This window comes from Bombus terrestris, chromosome 9 (assembly GCF_910591885.1).
Source record: "Bombus terrestris chromosome 9, iyBomTerr1.2, whole genome shotgun sequence".
Classification (NCBI taxonomy): domain Eukaryota; kingdom Metazoa; phylum Arthropoda; class Insecta; order Hymenoptera; family Apidae; genus Bombus; species Bombus terrestris.
Genome location: NC_063277.1, coordinates 17,669,317 through 17,696,110, shown reverse-complemented (window position 1 = coordinate 17,696,110; position 26,794 = coordinate 17,669,317). Strand labels below are relative to the sequence as shown.

Genomic DNA, 26,794 nt, shown 5'->3' with positions numbered 1-26,794 from the left:
TTATATAAAGAAGTTTAATCTGAAAGCGAAATATCAAACCGAGAGGGACAGGTTTGTACAACAATATGCATGTTTATTATCTGAAAGTTTTACATCTTTAGGATGTCCATTGCATTGGCCTGTTCTGCCGGGATTCGATCGGTGTAACAATAGACAGTAGCCGATGTATGTACGTTCACGCAACTTGTATTTAATAATTACACTTTATTCTCGTATTTTATAGAGCATCGTCGAATCCCGACCGATCGGCTCTTTACAAATATAATATCTGTGTATATAATTTATGGGTCTCGGACAGAACGCATATCGAGGGATCACAACCGCTTCTTTTACAATTAAACTTATATTTGGAGGGAGAAATAGAGGAAGAAAGGGTCAATGGAGGAGAATGTGACGAGGGAAGAAAAATGGCCGTTTTTAAGTCGGCTTGCTTTAAATCGCATGACCTCTGTAAGAATTATCTAAATAGTAGGAGTAAATTCAGAACGATGTACCGTCGCCAACTTCGTCAAATATGCCCATTTTTTTCTTCTATTTAACAATTCATAACGATTCGTCTATATAATAAATCGATTAAAATTCTCATGATTATAGAAAAAAATTCACAATAACTCATCCTCGCTGCATAAATAACAATTTTAACAAACATAAATTACTTGGTACTTGTATAAACAAATTGGCTAGTCCTTTTTCTTTATTTAATTATCTAAACGTAATGCATCGAAGCCGATTTATTTCACTTTCAGATAATACGTTTGATCGTTTTACGATTGTTCATTTCTGGAACTATGTAAGTTATTCTGATGATACGGTGCGGTCTAATGTACTTACATTTCATTTTACTGTTATATATATATGTATATATATATATTTTTTTATTTTTCTTTTAGTTTTTTTTTTTCAAACAGTGTATTGTTTCCATTTTAATGTACTCTTCGTAAATATTCTTAGACACTTATCTCCTATAGACGTTGGTATTCAAATCGTTTCTGATACTTTCTAGACTTTTCATTTATGCGAACTACGTTTTATATTGCACAACATAACAGAAACATTAACTCGTACTTAATGCAAGAAACGGATTCTTCTTAAAACAATTCGAAGAGAATAAATGTTTCATGAAATACGAACAAAAATTAAATACGGTGTATGTTACTATTTTACCAAAGCACGTATTAGGTAGTACAGTACTAAATGCTGCCTACTGCCTCATACCAATTAATTACGTAATCGAGTTACATTCGAAACAATAAAGCGACGAAAACATCTGAAAGTGAAATAGTACGTTCTTATAAATGGCAATCATCCAAGGACTTTTTTTTATCAACCAATAATAATTACATTTCGACGATTTGATAGCCTGTAAATCAGTTTTAATATACGTAATACGTATGTATCGATCTATTTCATCGCAAGATTAAAAATCTCTCAACGACTGAGATTCTTCTTCTTACACGCAAAATGCTAATACAACATCTCGTTAATAATTATATTTTGCATCTGAATTAATATCTTTTTAATTTTCTTTAATACCCATTTGTTTCGTTCGAGCATATGTCCTTCGAATAAAGGAGATAATAATAATCTGCATAAAATCATCATCTTAAAAATACTGGTTCTCTGTTTTTTCTCTGATTTTTCGTTCGTAGAGAATAAACAATCTAACATTTCTACAACGTACCTTGAAACATGTCGTCGATAGTTTGGAATACTGAAAACTAAAATATGTATTTAATCGTACGTGTACATAGAAATACGACTTAACGCGAATGAAGAAAAATATAAGAAACGGAAAAATAAATGTAGAGCGAAATGAAAGAATATCTATGTACATGATACAGCGCGTTTCATTAAACAATTCTAATCAAATCAGCTGCAAAGCGATGGCAATAAGAGTAAGTAGAATAATCAGCAATATTTAATAATTACACTGAACATTGAACATGGAAGCAATAAATAGTCAAAATGAGAATATGGAAATTTCTCTGAAACGTTAATGGCAATAAAAGAATCACTCGGATCTGGAAGATATAGCTACATATTTGTCCAGAGAACACAGAAGTGATCCTTGATCCAAATCCAATGAAAAAAGAAAGTATTAATTTTTAATTATCATATTAATTATCTTATTCGGATGTAAGTCAGGAAAGAAGTAAATTTTACTCCTTTCCCTTGACGTCTTCATGTTAAAATATGAAAAGTAATACTCACGAAAAAGCATTAGCGAAGTCGGAATTACCGTCCTTCTTTTTTTTTTGTTTTTTGGTTTTTGTTTCTTTTTAAACTTTTCGTAACAAGCACACTCGGGCGAGTTCTATCGATATACGATTACCTTTTAATCACTAATCAGTCAACATAATAATAATTACTTAAAATGCTATATTTAAATCATACTCGAAGAAAAGAAATTAAAACTGCCTTTTGTTATTAAAGTCTTTAACGATCACAAATACCACTACGTGTCTCACCCGTTCTTTCCTGTTTTTTTTTTTCTTTTTTACTATTCATCTGTTTGGCATAACCGCTAGTTAGTGATAGAACATATCATACAATGTTATGCTCTTGATGTTCGCGCCTTAATAAAAATTTTGTCGCCTTATCGACGAGCTTCCTTAAATGAAGGAAAAACCGAGTACAAGGCTGTCATTTCTTTTTGGCTGGATTCCTTTGTGGTGTAGATGGTCTTGTGGCTTGACCCGTATTCAAACTTAAGTACTGGTATTTAGCCTTCTTCTCCGACGGTTTCAGAATCTGCACGTACACCATGAATAATAGATAAGACATGAACGAAATGTACCATGCAATGCTCAACAAATTATAATGCAGTAGCGCTCGCTTAAAATACAATACAAATGTTTCACTAAAATTCAAATGACCGCAATTATTCTCAATTACTGAATATCTCAGGCTCGGCATGACCTAAACTTATTGACAAAAACTAAAGTGATAGGTAGATGATCAGATCGTCGATTTTTATATATAATTGATTGCATTTTCACATACAGTCTCATTTGTTCTTCCTTATTTTAACATAAATTGCAATCTAGTATCCTAATTTATTGGACTTTAAGCGAACATTACTATTTCATCTTCGAATATTCACAAATCCTACCTGAAAACTGCACATTAAAGTTTCGTCGACACTCATCATTCCTCCGGCATTGTCGAACTCCCCGCAGTAATTTGGCGCTGAGAACAGGGTGACCAATTGTCGTTTCGCGAAAAACTCGTAACCGTCTTCGACTACTTGATGTGCTCTACATATTAAGTCCATATCATGACGATTTAAAAACTTCGACACCACGTCTGGTCCGAATGTGAAAGATACACCTCTATCGTTTTCACCCCATCCCTAAAACATAGAAGATAAAAATCCATATTATATTAGTTTGGAATTACTTCGGAAGAATCGACGATAAATGATTACATAACGAAGAAACATTATACCTGGACTTCTTTATCTGGATCGGACCATAACAAGTCACAGAGAAGGCCAGTATCAGGTACATCTGTCGGACGCATTATTCTTTTGATTTGTTCCATATTCTGCTAGATAGTAAATAACAAATATTTTTTATTGTACATTTTTTGAGAGTCGATAATTTTATGATGGAAATATTGTTAAACATACGATGAAATTAAATTACATTAATCACGTAATAATTGAAAAACCTTCCGAAAGGAAGGGTCTATTAAATAGCAGAATCGTTTCATAAAACTGTTATGTATTTTGTAAATATTAAAAAGAAGGTTCTTTAAACGTAGCTAATAATTAAAAAAGCGCTAGGACAATTCACTATTTCATCTTGTAGGCCTTCCTCGAAAATTCTTCGATAATTCTTCCTGTTATAAATTTTTATCGAAGAAAATATCAAACGGCAAAAACAGAGTAGCAATGTATTTATGAAAGAAATTTTCTCAAGAAGTGACCTTTTTTATGAATGACGAAAGATCGATAGTTTATTTTATAAAGATATTAATCTTTTGACATTCTAACAGGGATCAAACTTTTAATATTTTCCTTCTTACATTGAGTATAAATAGAAAATCAATATTTCCAGCGGCCAGTTCTTTTATAAATCTTCCTTCGTGAACGAACATGCTACAGAAGGTTTCAATTAAAGATGAAAGATTCGAGAAATATGGAGACGCGATGGACACGAGCCAGATCTAGTTCTAAATTCAGCCAAGGTTAATAGAATTTAATTTTTAAATAGTAGAAGCGTTAAAATACGGTCATCGATTTAGGTCTTATTTTTTAATTGAAAATCGAATATTAAATCTCCCTGACGAGTACAAATTTCATACCATATATTCGTCTGTAACAGGATTAAATAAATCAACGAATTTCACGCTTCATTATATAAGCCAATCAACAGTTGCGCGCTAAGAATCGCAATTTTAACTCATCCTAACGCCTTAAAAATAATATCGAAAATTCCGTTTTAAATATAGATTCCATTTATATTGGTTATTCTTTTTTATTTTCCAGTGCATCGCAAATTTCAACATATTTTGTAATTTGTTTGTTAATTTCGTCTTTCGAATAAATGTAAATTATCCGAGAATCGTTCCGAGAAATTTTACGAATTATACTTTAAAACGCTTAATCGTTTATACAAATGGACATACGTGTATTTCATAAATTTTCCGTTTAGCTTGTTAAGAAATGCTCTTTAATGCCGTATCGATTTTAACGCGCCACTTCCGCACGCAACGTTACAGGAATGACTTCTTGCTTGAAAAATTTTGCCTCTTATTCAACGTTTAAAATATCTCTCGCGTAAATACCTTTTTGCGATCTTTCGCTTTGTTATTTCTTATTATTTGTTTCACAATTGTTATTATTCCTATAGATAATAACTACGTAGAAATTCAATGATCATAGACACAAATAAATATCAGACTATATACAGCGTTACAAAAAAGTATATGATTTTATGAGCATAAAGTATTCACAGAGAGAAAGAAGTATCTATAGAATCGACATAGATCCTAAAACTAATTCTTTCGATGTTATAGGAAATTATAAAAACTTACAGAAAGGAAAAAAAATATATCGTCTAACAACGAAAAATAAGGAAGTAAATTGTAAATTATCCCATTGATCTTTTATCCCCAGAATCATCCTCAAAATAAATCATCATCTGCGTTAAAAACATATTCGTTGATATATACACATGGAAAAACATAAAAATCCCCGGTAATTTAATTTCGAAAATTTCGCAAATAATTTTCTGCAGAGATCGATATCGAATCACCTGAAGATCTGGACTGAGGCCGCCATGACAGCAGAATATTTTCTCGTCGATGATCGCAGCGATCGGTAGACAATTGAAGCAATCGGTGAACGTTTTCCATAGTTTGATGTTGTACCTTCTCTTACATTCGTCGTAGAACCCGTATATCCTGTTTATGCTGGCGCACTCGTGGTTGCCCCTCAATAAGAAAAAATTCTCCGGATACTTGATCTTGTAGGCGAGCAGCAAGCATATCGTTTCCAACGATTGTTTGCCCCTGTCTACGTAGTCGCCGAGGAACAAGTAATTCGCCTCCGGCGGGAAACCGCCATATTCGAATAGCCGTAACAAGTCGGTGTACTGGCCGTGAATATCGCCGCAAATCTTAAGCGGCGCCTCCAGTTCAAGCAGGATCGGCTGCTGAAGGAAAATCTCCCGTGACTTGAGGCAAAGGCCGCGCACCTCGCCCTCTGACATTAAGACGGTCTTTCCTGGCCGGCATCCTCGGACTGCGCCCAAAAATTCGCACGTTTAAATGGATTTCCTGCCTCTGTCCCCGGGGTTGGGCGACGCATCGCGAGGCATCGGAGAGTCGTTTTGTCACAGGTACATCGAGCATAACTCTACGCTGGAGCATGAAGGTATCTGACTGCCGAGAGTCGATTTTTTCTCAAAAGGGGGAAAAACAAGGGTAATACGATTATACGGATTCCACGGATCGTCCTATTCGGTAGGGTTTTCTCTTGTTGCTTACATAAATACAATCTGGACACGTTCGGGACTAATGGTAGCTAATTTTTTTCCGATCGACTCGAATGACAAAGTTCGTTATTCATATATCACATTTCGTGTTTAAATCCTTTAAACGCTAGCGTAAATGAAATTCCACACTGTGCATGCTTTGTTTTGTCATGTTCGACCGATAAATTTCGTTTTATACGCAATTATAATATTTATTCGAAGAATAAAATTGTCCGAGTAACGCACTTAGTATTTTACATCGATACCGTAATATTAAAAGTATTGTAAGTTTGTAAAAAATAGTTTTATAATAGAATATATCAATTTTATTTGTTTAATCAATTATCAACTTTTAAAATAAAAAATAAAATAAAATAAAAAATGCACACGAGATAAAATTTCATCTGTGACAGCGTTAACGTGATTTCCTTCGATATAACTTTTAAGGTTGATTCTTCAAAACAAAAATAAATATCTAGATTTTACTATCTCGTATCGTTTTTCTATATTTACATTAAAATATTCATGTAATGAAAAATTATCATTTAGCCAACGGTATTATACATATATGATCTGCTCTGTTAAGATTGAAGACACAAGAACGCAAGAGGTTTAATCATAAAAACATCAAGCAATGCGATATAGGTGTTCTCCTGATGCAATACTCGGGACACAAATGGTTGTCGTACACCGTCGTTATAATGCTTCGAAAGGATTAAGCGGCTGTATGAGTTCGAATAATACCGTATGAGCGTAAACTTGCGGAACAGTTGAAAACAAAAGCTCGAAGCCGGTTGGTGATCACGTGTAGATACCACTGATCGTGATATATGAATATAGACTACAGTAACGTATAGAATATAATATGTATATGCATGTATATCAAGAGTACGTTGTACGTATGTATACGTATACGAACGAGCAAAGAAATATGAAATTTCGTTCGCAGATTACTCTTTGGAACCTTGCATCAGTGTCACTGGATTATTTATAACTATAAAGGAATTCACGGTGTGGTTAAACTGGGCCGATGATGGTTATTGGAAAACTGCATATCAGCAAGGTCACATCAACGAGTATCTAAGCACCATAATTAATGGCGAAAAGGGAAAGAGAGAAAAAAAAATGACGGAATTCCTGTAGCGGAAGAATAACAGAGAGTTCGAAAATGACAAAATGTCGGAAATAAAGTCTATTAATAATTCGGTTTATTTATGGAAACAGGGCGTACGATGAAAAAATTGTAGTCATCGTCATCGTTATATTTGCTCACACACGCGATAATTTGAACTGCTCTTTAGCCGCGACGTATTACGATTTATTTCAACAGCGTTATCAATTCGTATATTGTAATAAACGTTTCATGGAAATGTTATTCGCGATAAAATACAAAGATAGTATTGTAGGCACGCAGGAAAGATCAAAATGATTTTTCTTCACCAAGCATTAACATCTTCATTCAAATTAAATAAGTTTCCTTTTGCAACTCTCAGAAGAATGAATTTCCTTATTAAGCAATGGTACACTTGTGCTATATACATTAATCTTTCTGATACATAACAAACAATTTGGCCTTCTTATAATATATGTATGTCAAATAGTAGGCTCGCAACAAATATGCTTAAGAAAGTCAGTGTTGTAATGTATATTTATTAACTGAACACATTGAAAGAAACATATGCCAGGGTAGTATAAACATTGATACTAAAACATACTCATGAATATACATCAAATTGTGCTGTAAGTTCTTGAAGAAGAATGTGACACTATTCTCTTAAAAAAAGTAATCGATTCGCTAAAAAAAGATGGAAAATAATTGTACACATACTATTTGTATGAAAGCTTAAAACAACACTGACAAATATCATGTGAAACATGCATGTAAACCAACCTGCATTCAAGCAATAATTTACGTGCAAATTGGATCATTACAAATTATACCCTTTATATAAATATGGCTTATTATTTGAAGAAAGTGATTTGAGTTTAATGCATTTATTCATTATATAGACAATCCCAAAAGCTTTGTGTTCTAACAGATATTAGATACATTACGATATAAGTATATTTTACTTACGTATTTTACTTTAATGGAAAATTCATACATATTCACACATAGTTTCTTGCCATAAAGAAGCTAATGGGACATTATCAATATGATGATTGAGTTGACTGAGAATGAAGATGATATCTTGGGAAAATTTTGATGTTGCAGGTACCACAATGCTGTATATCTAGCTTTCTACTTTATTTTACATTGTAAATCATAAGCAAACGATGGCGAGCGTTCACGCACGATGTTGAGGCAGGTAAAAACGCAACTAAAAAACGGAAAAAAGAACTACATGGGGTGGTTTCCTTGTTGCATACCGACAAAATCCGAAGAGAAAATATCTTTTAGCTTGGCTTTCTTCTGAACCTGGTCTTTCTGCGTGTGGTATACTTTACCGCAAAGAGTGTTCCGACATGTAGCATGAGAAAAGAGAACAAACAAAAGGAAATAGTTTTGCCTTCTGAGAAAGTAAAGAAAAAGTACGGAATAAATCCAAAGACCTCTGACGTGTCTAAAGAATTACGACGGACTGCAACAACTGGAAGAGATCGATAGCTTTTTCTTTTTTTTTATGTATATATATGTGCTTTTCTCTCTAGTATTCTACAAACCACGAATTAGAAACGAACTTTCGACAAACGAGGAGACTCGAGGAAAACCATTCGTCGACTCGTAATATACACAGATATTGGATGTCATAAAGTAGATCGCGCACGATTTAATCTTCCTTTGGCTGGAAAGAAATAGTATACATATATACTCGATGTACGCGGCGCGACTTCGCATTGAGCGATTTTCACTGGGTATTACCGAGAAAACTTTCAATCAACTGTACACCAAACTGAAGATGATATTACCGAAAACAATTTCACACTTTATTTTCACATAGGCCCCCTTTTTATCACGTACCTTCCAACAATCTTTGTATCAGGTTGTCGACGTTCAACTCGACATCCGCCATTTTTTCTTGCCACTGACTGACTGACCCGATGTTTGTAGACTAGATGATACGTTTGTGTACGCACTTAACTGTATATATTACTCTTGTCGACTTTCATTGTGTATATACATGTGCTGTTATCGACTGCTAGTCCTATATAAATACAATAAAGATGATCATCGCAAAAACCTAATTTTATATTCATTAAATATTATTTCGCAGAAAAAAATGAACATGGATTTAGATGAATGCAACTGTACTACATTTGGTTTATCTATATATGCATACACATATCTATATATGTTTGTATCAAACAATAATACGCGTCTTATGTAACACGAAATGTCTATTCTTATATAAATGAATGCGTATAGACAATAACAATTTGCATATTGTAAGAATGTTTATGATTTGATCGTATCATTGAAATTTACAATTTACATAGGCAGTCAATGATTGATATCTTGTTTGGAAAATACGATAAAATCATAATTTCATATCATATATTTATACACAACAACATAAAATTCTACTATGTACATTTAATTCATAATAAATATACATAACGTAATTTTTTAATCTCGATAATTTAACATAATTTTAACTGAAGATTGTTAAAAAAGCAAGAAAAGATAAAACGTGCATTTAGAATGGTATTAATCAAACACAAGCTACGCTCGTGAGTTGAGTATTTTCAAACATGTATAAAATTGTAATTAGATAGTAAAATCGTAATACATTATATTTACAATAAATAAAAGATATATATATATATATCTTTTATTATTATATATATATATATATATCTTTTATCTTATATTATTTATCTATAATATATATATATGCATATATGTATATATATATATATATATATTCATATTAATCATATTAATATTTTAGCCTAAACTAATTCATATACTATAAAATGTATTACATTTTTTGTGCACTTAATAAACTGAAATGCTATATTCACACAACGGAAAATTTTTGAGAATATTTCAACACAATTTTTACAATTCTTAGAATTTTTCTTATATTATCTTCTATATTGAATAATTTCTAATAACGTGTAAATGTACATATATATATTTCTTGAAGAAGTATTGCAGCTGCCTTATTAATAATTTCAGATAAAATATTGTAGTATTGCTGGATTTAATTAAAAGTATCCAAACATTTATACTAACTTAGGCATATTTCCTGTGATAATCGGGTGGTGAGTCTGCATAATCTTGTTGAAGATTGAAAAGTTCAGTATTATTTTTCTGTAAGTATTGTAAAAAATCATGAAAGTGAGATAGTAACAGTTGTATGCTTCTTTCATCCAATGTAGTGTACGACAACATTCCTCCAAGTCTCACTGCAAAAATAATTGACATAATAGCAATATTTTCGATGATAAATACATAAGAGTGTTGTTACAAAGTATACTTAGAAATAGTACCAAATAGCCTTAGTAAATGAAATGCACCATATAGTTGACTGGGCAGTGTTTCAGGATTATCATTCATGATTTGTATAAATTGTGGACGTTCCCACTTATATAACAATTGTAATCCTAAAGAAATGTTAAAATATTCGCGAATACCTTTAGTTATTTCTAATGTGCTTTCCCTGAAAATAATTCAGAATTTAAGGTTATTTATCTTCAAATGAAGAAAACTGACAGCTATTTATATGAAAGCTACTGATGCAAGTACCTAACAGAGTCATTTTTTCCTACAGACTTTGAATCTACATAATCATCTAAAATTTTGTCAACTGTATTTTTCACAGGTAAAGCAGGTAATTTATGATATTTCAATATTACTTCTGATTCATCTATAAGTACAAACTTTAATTCCTCTGGTATCTTAATTTTAACTTCCACTTTAGTGAGATATTCTTCAGTTTCACCAGATGGTTCTAATCGGCTACAATAAAATATTTCATTTTAAACATCTAGCACATAAAGGTTAGGTTTCTTGTAAAAATTAGCAAAATCTTATTGAGACAAACCTGCGCTTCTTGCGTGGTGCATCTGATGTGGAATCATGCGACGATGATGGTGTCACACTACTACCAGTACTTTTATTGAACCGACTGACGCCTTTATCAACTGTTGCAACAGGAGTGCTAGCTCTACTATCAGTATCCTTCTCACGACCACCTTCACTCCTCCGTCCTTGAGTTTTGGATGAGGTACTACCCTTTTTATTTTTCTGTGCAGATTGTTGATTCGAATGTGCTCTTTGAACCTCTCTCTGTCTTTGTACATTTGCTTCATTGTATTTAAGTACTCGACTTTCAGGAACCCACTCATCCCAACTATTTACATTACAATTGTATTTATGACTTCAATCTTATTAGAAATAAACAACGTAAAACGAAATCTTACTTCTTATTCCATCCTGCATAGTGAATGAAATATTTAATTTGCTTTTCTTTAGTAATGGAGGACTTTAGACATTTTGCTTCATATATTAATGGCCCATGAAAGCACAGAACCTTCTCCCCTACAAATTAGCAGATATTTATTGAATATAAGGCGAAGAATTATAGCTGAATAAAAAAAATATTTATTATTCATTGATAAAAATTCATTAAATATACGTTAGGACCTTTGATACAGTCGTATTAAAAATTAAACGTAACAATACCTTCTTGAAATTTACACTTGGGCGGCATGCTCGTATCCTTTGAATTGCTTATTTTGACTGTAGGTTTTTAAGCGGTTAGTTTTAAATATCGCCGAAATTTGCCCTACAATTCGCGCCAATGGAAAACAATTGATTTCCACCGATCAATTTAAAGCGGAACTTTGAATAAAGCGTCTTTTGCTTTGTGTTACATGTTCCTACGAGAAGGCTGATTCACAATACCAGCGATGCTAGTGATAAAAGCTATGCTAGTGATAAAAGTTTCCATGATAGTGATATTTCGTTTGCGCATTTATCATGCCTGAGACGCGGATTTGTTTTAAATTTAATTCAAGACTTATATATGTGCAACACGAATAAAGGTAAATATCAAAACATTAGATATATTTCTTTATATTAAAATAAGTATTGCATATCGGTTACAAACAATTGACATAACAACAGTTATATATTTTTTTTAAGCCAAATGTACAATCTGTGAAATGTACGACGGTGATCTATGTATTGCTTATCTTAACCCTAACCTATGATGTATCGATACAAAGTACGAAAATAACCAATAACGTTAGTAGCATATTTACATTGTGTCTAAACTTTACCTCTATATTCATAGTTTCGTTCCTTTTTTTATATAAGATTGTAAGATACATGTAAAAAACATCAACATATATAAAAAACAACTGATGCTTACACTTCGAGCGCTGACGCGGGAATGGCGAACGATTTACCGTAGCGCGAAGATAAGTAGTAATATGCAAACATTGCGCATGCGCTTTTCATTTGAAACTAGGTGAATGCGTAAACTTCTCCTTTAATTAAAGCACTGATTAATGTTTTTATATATACTTTTTAATTTCTTTCTCTTATCCCTTGACAAAATTATAATCGAAATAAAATATTAAGATCATAGATTTAAGCGGTAAAATTATAAATCGCTTTACTTATGCGAATTCATAATGGTGCATGTACAAGCGTAAATACGTTCATAATGATCAAAATCAAGTTTTGATACTTTATTTTCTCATACCGTTATACGTATTAAACGTACATAAAAATATTTCTTCTGCTACATTATTCGTTATTTTGATATAGACATTTAGAACTTGTATACAACTTTTACGAACGAATTTTCTGGTGCAAAATTATATACAGTAGCAATTAAAATCCAGTCGAGCAACGAGTGTTTAACGTCGAACAACGGAAATGCCGATTCGAAAAAATAAATACATCCTCTTACTGCTTTATATATGTATATAACAAGGTAAATGAAAACTATAATTTTTCGTCTAATAAGGCGTGATAAGCAAAACACAAAGGTTGTGGAAAATTAAAAACATCACATCTCCCTATGACGTTACACAAGGTTATATTTTGTAACTTCTTCTTCATTTTTTCGTCTTGTTTTTACTGTTCGACGGGTCATGCCCGTAAAATGTGACAAAATTCTCATTCGTCGTATTGGTACGTACATCGCTCAATTTTTTTTTTTTTTCTTTCTAAGACAATCGATCAGAATTAATTTCTGTACTTTTTTCAGCAATATTTCTGAACAGTCTCTCAAATACATTCGTAGAAAAGTGTATTTGCTTGCGTGTATCATGCGTGCACGCGAATAGCGATGAAAAAAATCATCGACGAATTAGAATCGAACGAATTCCAAAAGAAATATCTATAGAAGAATATCTAAAGCAACGCGTTTCTATTATATTCCTTTTTTTACGTTTCCTTTGATAATTTAAATAATCGAATCGTCGTTGTTGCTCGCCGCTAACAACAATAATAATTTATTCTCGATGCTTAGGGCCGAGTTAGATCGCGTTAAGCGAAGATCATAAAACTGCCACTAAACGAAAATAGAAAAGAAAAAAGAATTGAGGAAAGGCTCTGTTATCCATTGTAAAATACGAGAAGCGTCTTATTCGACAGACTGCCAGAAGCGAGCCAGAAATTTCTTTTTTCACGAATAATCGAGTTTAAAAAATGAAAAACGATGGACTGCCATCTTCGCGATAAGTTATTGTAAACAGATCCCGGTAAGTCTGAAAACGTCACAACGTTATTCGTAGCTTTTTTCTTTTTCTTTTTTCTTGTAATCGATGTGTTTTTTTTTTTACAACGTAGCCCTTCTTCGAACAGAATAAAAAATACAATATCAATAAACCATTATTATTACACTTCTTAAAATCCCGGACGCGCTCAGACTTCGCCGAGATCCCCGCAAACATTCAGGTAGAAAATATCGCAACTTCTCACTGGTGTGTCGGGATCGTTAATCGAACCGTCGACCATCGAACATTCGTATCAATTATCATCATTCGATCATCACGTCCATTCACACACGCTCACGCACTCTCTCGATTCACGTTTTCTTCTTCTTCTTCTTCTTCTTCTTTTTCTTCTTCCCTTTGTTTTTCTTTTTCTCCCTTTTGCTTACCCTCTCGTTGCACGATGCGTATGAAAAAAGCACGATACCATCAATTTAATAAAAAGAAAAAAGAAAGAAAAAGAAACGAGAAACGAAACTAATACAACCCTCTCTGTTGCAGACAGGTATTGCGCGCTACGAACATTGTGCAAAATAATGGTATCCAAGGATTTTCATCTTATTTATTTCATTCGACGGTAAAACGACAAGAGGGAAAGTTATATTTAATAGCTTCTCTTTTGCTCTGAAAAATGAGCAGTTATTCGTTGAAATAAATACACGTACAGCTAGCTAGGAGAAACATTTCGCGTTTCTATACTTTTTTAAAAAAAAGAGAAAACAAGTTTCCTAGTTTTGCAAGTAATCGGAATCCAGCGATTATTCTGCACAATATTCGCTTGACTATAAAACATATGTACTTATTACATATACATATACATCGTACATATATATATATATATATATATATATAATATATATATAATAAGTGAATTTATAAACTAACATTTTCCTCGTGTAATGTATCAATAATTAATTATTAATCGTAATTAAAACTAACTAATCGATATATCGTGATAATCGCAATGAGGTGTCCGCAGCATCCGGTTTTTCTTTCTCTATTATTTCCGTTTTTGTCCATCGGAGTCGTCACGTTCTTACATTTTGCCTGTCTGTGTGTATGTATATATATATAATATATATATATATATATTCATATATTTTTGTATAGTATGTAAATTATTTACAGTTCATTTGCAGAAGGGTGTGATCATTATTGTGTAGGCACTATGGCTTTGGACGTACACTAATTGTAAGTTGTACGTTTAGGGTACATCCTTAAGAGATTTCCAGTTGAGACAATTCCCTCCAATGCGCTCTCGACTTCCTCAAGGAACAAATATTCGTCATCTTGATCCTCCCTCGTACTTAATCAAATTTTTCACTGAAACACCGACTCTTTCAAACTTTCTTTCTTTTTTTCCACGCCGTTTCACGCGGCAGAAGTCAAGGCTGACACTGGCGCAAAATTCTCTTCGAAAAATCCCTTTTCTCTTATATATCAGGTTCAGAATAACACTGTATCCTGAAAAAGAATCTTAAACGTTCTTTATCGTTACGACTCGAATTAAATATACGTGCGTTTGCATACAACGATACGCCTTAAGGTTTTCTGCTTTTACACGATTCTTCCTCTGCTTCCTATCCTCCATCTTTCCCACCGTACGCTCGAGTTCGTCTCCGTGTTCGCTACGACATCGTCAAAGAAGCTAATCCAACACGACGATGATTCAACACGATGATCATGATCTATTAGCCAGAATATGAATAATATTTTTTTCCGTAGGATCGTACTGTAAGATGATAATGTTTCATATATGTACGTGTTCGTTATGTGTGTATTTTTTTTTTTTTTTTTACATGTCATAAAATGTTCTTCATCCGCACCGATAGATAAATTCAATTATTATAGATATACTTTTCTTTTTTTTTTTTTCTTCATGCATCAAACTGTACAAATTGTCGCTCTCTATTCAGAAAATTCGACCGATTACAAAAGTATATAGAATAAAAACTATGCCTTCAGCCGCTCGCGCTTTTCATCTTCTTCGTCTCTTACTCTCTCTCCCTTTCACTCCGTTTTTTTGTCATCATTTTCTCTTTTTACAAACGATTTCTTCGTCGATAAAGCCTACTGTACGCATCGATCGCCTCGACAAATATTTTAATAATTACAGTTCGACCATTCCGGACGGCGGTCTCTCGGCGGTAAAAGCGCACGATTTAGAAAAAAGAGAACAATCAGTCAGTCCAAGTGACAAGAGAAAGGCGACCGCCCGGAAAACGTTTTTTCCGTGGCTCTTATCTTTTCAATTATATATATCGATAGAAACATTATTCTAGGAGGGATCTTCTTTCATCGAAACTATTTTCTTCTTCTTTTCATACGCTATCGATTCTAATAATAATAATAATTTTTCATTTTATACAATTCGATTAATTAACCATAGAAAGAAACAAAAGAAAAAGGGAAACATCGTAGTTGTTCGTACCAGTCTCTCCTCTCTTTGAAACTTCAAATATATCTTCTTCCTCCTGTATCAATCGTTTTTTTTTCACAACTAGTCTTCATACTCTTGCATCATTTACAATATTAGTACACACATTGCACAAGAAAGCGGCGCTTCAACTCCACCAGGGCTGTTTTACTAACTTATTAATCCCCTAAACTCAATCGGCCGCGACCGTATCAAGCTGGAAGTACTTCACCGCGCGCGTTCAACATTATCATGATATGTTAATCCCCCCACCCTATCCCCACCCCAATCTCCGTTTATTGGATACCTTTCTTATCCTCGCACAGGCCGAATTTCGAAACTTACGGACCGACCGTGATAACAACTATGTGCAATTGATCTCTCGCGGAAACTGTTTAAAAAAAAAAAAAAGGAAAAAAAGAAAAAAAAAGGAAAAATCACCGCTAGTGAAACACACCTTTGATAAAATACTATTCGGTACTCGAATAACACGTTCTATCTGTATACCTTTTAATATATTTACACACGTGTCCATCTTTCTTCGTCTTTACAAAAACTACCTAAGAAGCAGAATTATTTATTATCGATAAAAAAAATTGTCAGAGCAACGTGTCGATCTTCATTGTAACGTGAATTTGATCGCGTCTGAAACATAATTGTCGGAGTATCCCTGTTCCTTATATCTTCCTTATTTTTATCCCAATTCGTATAATGGGCCGATGGATGATTCGTGCGCTACGTTTTCTGCTCGATCGTTCCCTTTGAAGTTAATAAAACAAAAATTGTCAATCGATACGAAAGCGCTGGTATCATTGGATTAACCAAGTGATCTCTATCCGTTCGAATACTAAGGAGGCGAACTCAGAGTGGTAGTCCAAAAAAGACAGGGGTCTTTGCGTGTATTGCGTGTCACGACGACGACGATTAGGACGATATCCTTTAGAATTTGAAATCAAAGAGATCCGAAAGTCCCTCCTCCGTGCCTAACGCGAACGAATAGTCGTTTTCGGAAAGAGGCGGTTCCAGAGACAGCAGGTGTTCACCGAAATCAAGAATACTTAGATCTGCAACAGAAGAGAGAAAGCGAATGCTGGGTTTGTCCCGTTTCATCGAACATTTTCGCATTTTTTATTTCTTTTCTTTCTCCTAGAACTTCTATCTCTTTTCCTTTCATAGAACTTATAATTTTCGAGAAAACGTCCAGTTACATTTGAACATTAAAACTTATTCGATTTATTCTTGGTAGACAATAAGCAAGAATATTTATTATTTAAATTAAATATTAATTAGCGACAGTTAAACTGTTAAAATCCTTATGTTAATTTATTGTCCATTTAATTGTTTCGCGATGATATTCAAAGATTCATGTATATATTTTTATCACGTATAGTCACGTAATAAGTAAATTACATGATTATACTTGGTTTTGTTATTTATTTTTAATAAAATTAAAATTTCATGAGTTATTTATACAGCCTAGTAATAAATAAATATATCGGTATTGACTAATTTATTACAAGCAGAAACGTGCTATAATCAAATTTCCACAAAATTATAAAATTAAAAGTGATTAGTTTTTAATGTCGTTTAAAAAGTTGCTTACTTATGCTTAGATTATTATTATTAATAAACTACCAGTGTACTAGGTATTAATATAATATCAAGATAAATAGTAGGATATTCTGTGAAATAGAGTGGAAGGATTAAAAGCAATTTGTTTCAATAATGAGGTGAATGCCAGAAGAAAAAGAACACATATATAATTGCATCGAAATACAAACAAGCCAATAATTATTTTATCCATGAAACGTACCTTCGTGCGACACGAGCTTTGCTGTTTGAAACCGTTACCTAACTAGAACTCTGCCTGTGATGTGACTTTCATTTGGTTAACACACAAGTCACAGCCAGAGCTCCATCAGGGTACGGCTATTCTCCATTGTTGAAAAGGTAGAAGACCAAGGAAAAAAAGATAGCTCAAGTTAATGGAACTCGATAAATAATGAAAAATCAACTCTTACTATCTTTTTTTTAACAGATTTTTTTTATTAAAGATGTTCTAGAATTCATCAGTGACATGCATAACGTTTCTTTCAAGCATTTAAATAAAATTTGAATATTAAGATGATAAATATTTCTTTTATGCAAGAAAGAGACGTATTTGAAATATCAAAAAAGTATACAAACAAAAAAGTGTAGTGCAAAAAGCATTTATTAAAAAAAATAAAATAAAATAAAAGTATATTTGTGTTAACAAGAAAGAAAGAAAAAAGACAAAAGAAAGAGAAATAAGAACTGGAATGGAACATAATGTTGAAAAACTGTACAAGAGAAATATTAATTAATTAAAGCCTAATAAAAAATTAATTAGAATCTTGCACTAAATTGTTAAAGCATTGTTATAAATTAATATGTTAATATACATCGATAACAGACTTAGAGAACTCAAAAGTAACGCAAGAAGATAAAAACAAGCCTAACACCTGTATTCAAGATATATATATATATACTATTTTTATTTACATATTTACCTTAAAAAGGTTGTTTTCACCTTCTTGCAATTATTAGTACCCTATACCCAACATTCGTGATAAAATATGCTATACATTTAAAAGCGTGTGTACAAAAAAGGGCAGCATAAAAAAATAAATAATCATGATATAACTTCATAAAAAAGAATAAAAATTAATATTCATACGGATGCATTGGCCTTACTTGACTAAATCTTAAGCTTCGTTTATTTAAAACCATTCACAAATTCTATAAAAAAAAAAAAAAAAAAGAAGAAAAAAAGGAGGAAAAATAGAAAAGAAGGCAAAATAAAGAATAATAAGTAAATCTTAATAAATCCTGGTTTTGAAGATATACGCCATCCTACCTGAAGTGCTAATTTGATCCTCCGTTTGGAGTTGGAATTTGCCTCCACCCATTGGTCCATAATCATCAGATTCACACAAAAGTGCGTCCCTCATGCCTGCTAAACTGGTAACTGCAGATATAACCGGTGTGGACAAACGAGTATTCAACGAACTCTCGACAGAAGGTACTGGTTCAACCCGAACCCCGCTTTCTTCATTGGTTAGAAGTTCAGGAGGCAGACAAGGTATTTCGGATTCTTTTGACGAAGGCACAGGTTGCGTCGTCGTGTAACCCGGATTGGGAGACGTTTTGACTGTAGGATCATCAGGGCAGAGGAACACCTCTATCTCGCCATGAGATGACCTCATGTGCATTTGAAGCTGCAAGCATAGAAATAACACAATAAATAAGTGATAAAGAAATATGGATGATTCTAATTTTAATTGATTTTTATGAAGAAAGATAGCTACCTTTTGCTGACCAAGGTTATTGATAGGTTGTGGAACATGAAGTGTGGCCTCTGGCGGAGCTTTTACTGCCATTATAGCCTGGTCTTTGTACATTGGGACAGAACGTAAATCGTGATACGTTACATAAGCGTATTGTCTGTCTGCACAGAGCTCCCTAAGATTTTTGTCTGCGCCATGAATCAATCGATCCAACGTATTTTCCTTAGCTTCTAAATCTGCCACTTCCCTTCTGAGATCAGCGATATCATTCCTATCGTTTGGTAACTGACCACCTCTATAAAATAAAATAATTGTATTTACCATTCGAGTAAAAAAATTCGGTATTTAATTCTTGATAAACCATGAATAACGTACTTCCATTGTATATTGTTTTTACTTTTCTTCTCCAAAATACCTATGCCTTCCAATACATTCGTAATGTCGTATATACGACGTTTCTGTACTTCTAATTTTTCAGACGCTACATTTAAATCTACAACACCGTCTTGACTGCTCTCGACTAAATGTATGAACTTTTTTGTAAGTAAGCTCAGTGATGTATCGTACCGCGTTCTTTCTACCGTTTTACCTGCAAACGAAGATAACATTTCTTTTCCTCGAAGATGTGAAGGATATTATTTTAGACGAAAGAAAAGAAATTTACTTTTTGTAGGAGTGTGGCCAGCCAGAGAACTTGATCCAGATCTCCTACGTTTGCCTCTGGGGGCTTTGAAGGCAGATTGGCTAGGGCCGGTAGTTCCCATTTCCAGATTCAGTCTTCGTTTCACTGCTTGAACTGATATTTGCTATAAAAACATAACAAAACAAAGTAATATTAATATGTTGCAATACTGATTTTGCTATCATAGAATTTAATTATTTTTTTAAACAATGTTGATTGAAAATATCATATTTGATTAATATGTTTACCAGGAAATGTTGTTTGATCTAAAAATTATGTGAATGTAAATATAGCTTTATTTACTTCAGTTCGTGGTGGTGGTTGTGTAGGTTTCCTTGTTACTTGATAACAAGGTGTTTGTCCATATTGATGGTCTTGAAGATGAGGACTTGGTGTTTCTTCAGCCACTTTTTGTGCTTGAACTTCATCCAAAGAGCCATCGTCCAAAAACTCTTGTTTCACTAAAAGTAGTTTATGCATTTACCAAGTATGTAGCTAAATTAAATGAAAATTATGAAATGACTAGTAATTTATACATACATAATTTAGTTTCCACCATGTCTGGTGTGACAGGCCTGGCAGGATCTTCCAAGACCACTTGTCTCCTTACTCGAGGCATCTTTATTGTTTAGGAGAACCTATAACAGCCATTTATAAAAGTATAAAATAATAAGCTTATGGAATACAAAGTTCATTATATAAGATTGAAGGTAAGTAAGATCAGGAAAGATAATATCAAAATTATAGTAAATATTAACTTCTTTAAATATTTTTAGTCAAAAATTTTAAATATTACACAAATATTTCATTGTAATCGGGTACAAAAAGGCATATCAAAATTATATCACAATATGTTAGAAAGTTTTATATCGTATTACATTGGTCCTATTAGACATGTATGTTTGTAATAACAAATCATAAATAAAATTTTCTCCGTCTGATATGAAATACTATTTTTATTTTATATTAAAATTAAATCTCAGTGACTATTATAGAGGAAAATAATTACTTAGAGATTCCTGTCATCACATATAAATATTACTACATATGATACAAAATACATAGAAATAATGTTATTGAATTCATACCAATAAAGATATTATCAAGAAAATACAAATATTCCTAAACATAATGTACATTGTTAAGAGAATACAATGAAAAATACATATTGTAAATATTCCATTTTTCTTCTGGAATATATGAAATACTACAATAAATTTATTAGCAAATACAAAATATTAAGAAATATTCCTATATTGCTTAAAAAACAACACTATTTATTTTGTACGTTTTAAAAATTAATTACATTCAATATTGATAAAAATTTTTTTAATATCATTATATATATTTATACAATCTATTAATGATGAAACGAATGTTAATACCATTAACAATAATGTTCATAAGTATTTTTTCCTACTTTTGATTGGTTAAATAGAACTGTCGAAGTTTTTTAGAAAACGTGTCATACACTACACACCGTCCATGAAGGTTAATAAGTGTATACTATTTTGGCGGATATGTATTTTTTATTTCATATCGTTTGTCATAAAAAAATTGTGTATTGTGTACTTGGAATGTATCTGTTACTGAATGTTTGTTAACAATGATTGCAAGAGTAGAAGAAAAATTGATTGGAAAACATGAAACGTAACATTATAACGTGATATTAGTACCTTGTTAACCTTGTCAGCAGTATATGCTTTATCAAAAATATACCATTTATATGTGAAAATTATTGACAGCGAGGTGTGCGGATCCGATAAAAATTTCTATCGATCGTCGTCCCTTCATTCTCGAGTTTTTGTCAGTGCCACCCATTTGTGAGTGTATTTTATTCGGTCGCGATAGCACATTTAAGGAGAAGCGACTTTTTAGATGCATATCAAAGAACAGACAGCATAGGGGAGAAGGTTTTTGTTCTTGAATCAAGCAACATTGGTAAATCCTAATAATAGAACTCGTATTCCAAAGAACTTCGCATTTGTCTTCGCGAAGGAAATGACAAACTTTCATGTTACAATAAAACAAAAAGATAAACAAGAAACAGGCAAATAAAAAGAATTCTATCATTATACTATTAATAGAATATTTAAAATGGATTTCTACATTTTCTATTTGTTTTGGATACTTTTAAAATAAAATATTTTTATTTATTATATTTGAATTATATCTAAATATCTTTTTTAAGAAAATATTAATGATGCTTTAGAAATAAAATGGTTTAGATATCTATAATATAATAGTATATAAAAATAGTAGTTCCATGGAACAACGAAACGGAAGTGGTTGACCAAACGACAAGGTGACAATTTTGTAAGTACTGAACATCTGGTGAAACCTACAGATCAATTTCTGTATTGTACTTTAAGTTAAACGTGTACAGCAGCTGCAAAGGTCGAGACCAAATGAATGGAAAAACAAAAAGGAATTAAAACAGGCATTGTTCGTTATATGACTTTTGTATGTACTCGATTTTTCTAAATTTTTAAGAACCACTTCCTGTAATTTTTATAAAGACGATAAGATTAGACGATGTAGCAACTTCGACGATCAATTACTTTATAAACAAATTAAGAAAATAGCTATATATTATAAATATATACAATATAATTTTCCATTATTGTTTAAAATCACTATTAAAAATAGTTTCACTATAAGCAGATAGTGCATATGTTATTAATTCCAAAGATTAATTAATAAAATAATAATATAATTAAGATAATATAATATAAATTTTACTTTTAGAATAGTGACATTCGAATTACTATTTCTAAAAACAAGTGATTCAGCGTTATCAACTGTGGCAAGTATTTTAAAGTTGATTAGAATTCTAAACTAATTTCCAACGCGTCCTCTCAGAAAAAATTCCCTAGAGCCATTTCCTTTTGTTATCCATTTGTTCCGATCGTACATGTACAACGTTTTTTCGCTGTTTAGAAGCAAAGATCACAGGAAAACAAAATAGCCGCGAAAAACAGGAGAAAATCGTTCCTAAGGTCCCCGTTTTCAAAAGTCTCGTTACGCGCCTGAGCGGAATGAGAGACCCACGGTGCGGACGCGTACGAGAATTTTCGAAAAAAAGAGCAAGCGTCCCGAGAACACGAGGCAGCGTTCCGGGTGTGGTTTAAAGAGGCACGCCGCGTCGCAGGATCGTCGTGTTACAGCAGCCTTGCGTTGTAAGCAGTTTTAGAAGCAAACTCCCAGTCGAACTGCGTGGTTGTCTCGTTTTCGCCTGTTTGGTCAAGTACACACCGTACCACACCGTATAGAACGCGCGATCGTGAGGCCAATAGCATGGTAAAGCGCATTCGAAGGTTGGGAGCAATGCACGATGCTGAGGCATTGATTGGTAGGATGTTATCTCGAAGATAAAACCCGACTGGTGTAACTTGCGTCGACGGCATTGGATGTAGAACTAGCCTAGAGCCCATCGATTGGTAGGAGTGAGGTCTTTAAAATACGAGATATAACGTCTGTTCACAAACGTTCCACACGAACGACCTTTAAGGAGGTATGCAATAAATCCAATGCTCTCGTTTGATGTAACAGTTTTTTTTCAACTTTTTCTTTTCTATTTTCTTTCTTTTTTTCAAATTCATAGAACGTCTTGTATATGAAAAGCGTGAAATGCACAGACGGAAAATATCGTAAAAGTTTCAAATGGATAATCGTACAGGCATGCCTTGTGCGCATGAGGCTTCAGGCCCCAGATGTTAGCGACGAACCTTACTGTCCTCCTTTTTTTCCGTCCTTCCGCTCGTGGAAACCGCACAGGTCGCAAGGTCTATCAGTGAGACCCGAATAATCGCTCCCTTTCTCTTATCATTTTACAAAAAGAAAAAAACGTGCATCCATCACAGTGAATCTGGTTTTACAGATCGTTCGTTACAGAGTGATCGCGATCAGCTGTTAACGTTGATTGAAGGTTCAGAGGTTGTTTTCTTTTCATTTTTGCTCGACTTATTCTCGTGTATTTGTGATACCGAGTAAAATGTTCGATCACGACCAAAGCAACGAACTTATACCGATTTTATTGAACTCGGGTAATGCGTACGCGCGGTATAAATCCACACGCCACGCACCGAAGCGGCCATGCATACGAGAGCGAGCGAGTGAGCGCAAGCGGGCGGACAACGAGGGAGCGCGGTTATGCGAGCGCGCGCACACACACTACTCCTGCTCGATACACACACACACAGAAATGCCACGATTCGCACGCAATACGTAGAGCCGTTTAAAGAGCCAAGCCGGGACTAGAGTATCCCTAGTTAGGCGTGCTACCGGCACGGTCATGAGGAAACCTAGAATCAGTGCACGCTTTCGCGATTGATCGCGAGAGATGCCAGCGACTTTCGACGCACCAAATCGGTTGCGCTCGAAATAACGGGCCATTCTTTCCTTTTCTTTTTTTCCCTTTTTCTCTTCTTTTCTTTTAATTCTTTCCTTTCTGTTTATGCGCTCCAGTAAGCACATCTTTCGTACACGATAAATTGCGATAGAGAAAAGAAACGCGCACGGAAAAACGCGCACAGAAAAACGCGCTCGACTTTTCGGATGGGGACTTGGAGTGTGAATGTTTCGAAACAACTTTGTTACTATTTCCTCTAGGCAGAGAATATTTCTTTTTTTCCATCTGATCGGAACAAATGGATATCGAAAAACTGATTGTACGCGTGTTTATTTCCACTTACTTGGCTCTCGAGCGTGCGGTAGAAACTGCACAGTATTTTGAGACGAAGGCCCACGCTCTCTTCCGGGAGGTTCAGCCAGCACACGGCGCGGCGCGTGTCACAGCGCCGACGAGCGAGGCATATCCGTGCCTCCTCGATAGAGGCAAATACGTCGCCGTCGTGGTCGTGATCGTTGTCGTCGCGTTGCCGATATTTCTAGATGGAATTTTCACTGTAGGCCTGTCGATGACAGGACAAGGAAACGTGTTCGTCTGGGGAAACGACCAGACGACGAGGCTTCTCCTAACCCGGTCTTCCGAGGCTAGCCCGTGCACGAAATGTTTCTCTTGCTTTTTCGCTTTGGTATATTATATACACACTTCGTACATATGATTTACTATTCTCTCGCCCTCGCTCGTTTTCTCTCCCTCTGTCCTTCTTTCCCAACTTATAAACGGTTGTCGTTGTCCTCGTCGTAGTCGTAGTAGTTGCGTGGCCTTTATTTCACACACACACACTTTCTCTCTCTTTCTTTCTCTTTCACGCTCGTTTTTCTATATATCTGCTTCGTTCTGTCTCTCTACCGTACTGGTGCGGTATCCATTTTCTGCAGGGCCGATCTCAGCAATAGGAACGACAACCAAGCACCAGCACCAGCAGCAGCAGCAGCAGCAGCAGCAGCAGTAGTAGACTGGGGACCCGAAATAATCGTGCGTAAAAGGCCGAAACTGTACGTGCGTTCGCCGTGTTTTCAGCTTCCAAGGAATGTATAGGCTCTAAAGTTCACGATAAGCCCCGCCTCGACATGATCGGTCGAGCCACCGGCGAGGAAAACGAACCTTTTCTGTCGGGGTGTCGCGCGCGCACACGAGGCCGGCTCGTGAGCTGGGCGATTGGATGGACGGGGCTAGCTGGCGCGCTGGCAACTGGCTCGGGCTACGAGGCAGATAGACCCGTCTGTACCGGTAGTAGTAACACCGAACCGCGTGTCCGTGCGCTCTACTGCGCTCTCACCAACGCTCAGTGTCAATGTGGTAGTGGCCTTCTACCACTGACTCGATATACTCTTGAACGCGTCTCTGTCATGGTGGTAGTACGTGCTTAGGCGCCTGTCATGTGTCGGTGCGTTCGTGGACGCGCGCGTATAACGTACCGGCGCACCGGCCATCTGCCGGTCGTATACAGGAGTCGAGTACGCGCGCCAAAACCGTCACTTCGCTTTTCTCCGTCCGTAACCACCGCGCCGCCAGCGATAGCAGATATCCAAAAAAGTTCCTAGATCGTGTCACCTTTCCTCAGTTTTTCATGAAAATTATTCACAGGTTCACTTGTTTTTACTTGCCTCTTGATGTTGTTTAGACGGATATGATCTTTCAAGCATTCGCGATAACGTTTGTTTATATCCGTTAGGGTTAGATGTCCCACGATGGGTACAGGATGTCACGCTTTTCCGTTACAGCACGTCGTTTATGTTGATTGAAAAATGGAAGATTGAAAATTAGAGACACACCAGTTACACGAGCTTTTCATGAAGATAAAAGACACACGCGCCAAAACTGTCCCTCTCGTTTTCCTCGAAACTGCCACGCAAGCTCCGGCATGTAGGTGAAAAATCCCTATATCACGACTTTCACGAGACACGTTCAAGCTTGATGTATCGGTTATTCGTATTTGACAGTTTAAAACGTCACGATATATCGTTTTGATAGATTATTACCGTACCAGTCCGCCATGGTTAGGGGTGTACGCTTTCGAAACAAACAGCCACGCTTGATGTTGGCAGTGAGTCCCTTTAACAGTGGGCCTTATCGCGAAGGAAAGGGGGCAAGAATCAAACGAATGATTAACACAGTCTCCTATTATGTAATTTTCGAAGCTTTTTGATTCTCTTCCCTCGAGTACACGCGCTTCCGAAGATTGGGAGGATCCCACTGCCTATCGTTTCTTGCCCGAAACTAAGCGGGCGGTCGTCGCTTCCTTCACGATGGAGGGGTGTTGGATGTCAGGGCCGTATCACTTTGCACGTGCGAAAGTACGCTTAACTATGATTTTCTATT

The 26,794-nt window shown here is 34.6% G+C and overlaps 3 protein-coding genes and 1 long non-coding RNA gene across 15 annotated transcripts; 1 reads left to right on the top strand and 3 right to left on the bottom strand.

The window, feature by feature from the left end:
- Positions 1-52: 52 nt before the first annotated feature.
- On the bottom strand, positions 53-9,113 carry LOC100647345 (serine/threonine-protein phosphatase PP1-beta catalytic subunit). Of its 8 annotated transcripts, XM_048408742.1 has the most exons (7): positions 8,845-8,859; positions 8,664-8,767; positions 8,352-8,423; positions 5,262-5,749; positions 3,448-3,549; positions 3,113-3,352; positions 53-2,751 (listed from the first exon to the last, which is right to left on the bottom strand). In XM_048408742.1, the coding sequence occupies exons 2-7, from the start codon at positions 8,731-8,733 to the stop codon at positions 2,644-2,646; spliced, it is 1,080 nt and encodes a 359-aa protein (XP_048264699.1). In that variant the 5' UTR covers positions 8,734-8,767; positions 8,845-8,859; the 3' UTR covers positions 53-2,643. The 8 variants fall into 8 exon arrangements, with proteins under 8 accessions (XP_048264699.1, XP_012167656.1, XP_003398042.1 ...); XM_012312266.3 differs by lacking the exons at positions 8,664-8,767; positions 8,845-8,859 and adding an exon at positions 8,944-9,113; XM_003397994.4 differs by lacking the exons at positions 8,664-8,767; positions 8,845-8,859 and adding an exon at positions 8,944-9,110 and having other exon boundaries at positions 3,448-3,546.
- Positions 5,749-7,074, top strand: LOC125385660. Its single transcript, XR_007225176.1, has 2 exons — positions 5,749-6,827; positions 6,931-7,074. It is a non-coding gene; the product is annotated as an uncharacterized LOC125385660 (long non-coding RNA).
- Positions 9,114-10,044: 931 nt separating the features above from the next.
- Positions 10,045-11,834, bottom strand: LOC125384611 (mortality factor 4-like protein 1). Its single transcript, XM_012312267.3, has 6 exons — positions 11,614-11,834; positions 11,352-11,469; positions 10,973-11,281; positions 10,675-10,887; positions 10,419-10,588; positions 10,045-10,334 (listed from the first exon to the last, which is right to left on the bottom strand). The coding sequence occupies exons 1-6, from the start codon at positions 11,639-11,641 to the stop codon at positions 10,162-10,164; spliced, it is 1,011 nt and encodes a 336-aa protein (XP_012167657.1). The 5' UTR covers positions 11,642-11,834; the 3' UTR covers positions 10,045-10,161.
- Positions 11,835-12,611: 777 nt separating this feature from the next.
- Positions 12,612-26,648, bottom strand: LOC100647151 (transcription factor E2F2). Of its 5 annotated transcripts, none has more exons than XM_003397991.4 (8): positions 24,759-26,646; positions 20,605-20,702; positions 20,368-20,525; positions 20,047-20,188; positions 19,758-19,971; positions 19,404-19,677; positions 18,953-19,313; positions 12,612-17,138 (listed from the first exon to the last, which is right to left on the bottom strand). In XM_003397991.4, the coding sequence occupies exons 2-8, from the start codon at positions 20,681-20,683 to the stop codon at positions 17,014-17,016; spliced, it is 1,353 nt and encodes a 450-aa protein (XP_003398039.1). In that variant the 5' UTR covers positions 20,684-20,702; positions 24,759-26,646; the 3' UTR covers positions 12,612-17,013. The 5 variants fall into 5 exon arrangements, with proteins under 5 accessions (XP_003398039.1, XP_012167654.1, XP_012167653.1 ...); XM_012312264.3 differs by having other exon boundaries at positions 26,460-26,646; XM_012312263.3 differs by lacking the exon at positions 24,759-26,646 and adding an exon at positions 21,741-22,136.
- Between the last annotated feature and the right edge of the window lie 146 nt (positions 26,649-26,794).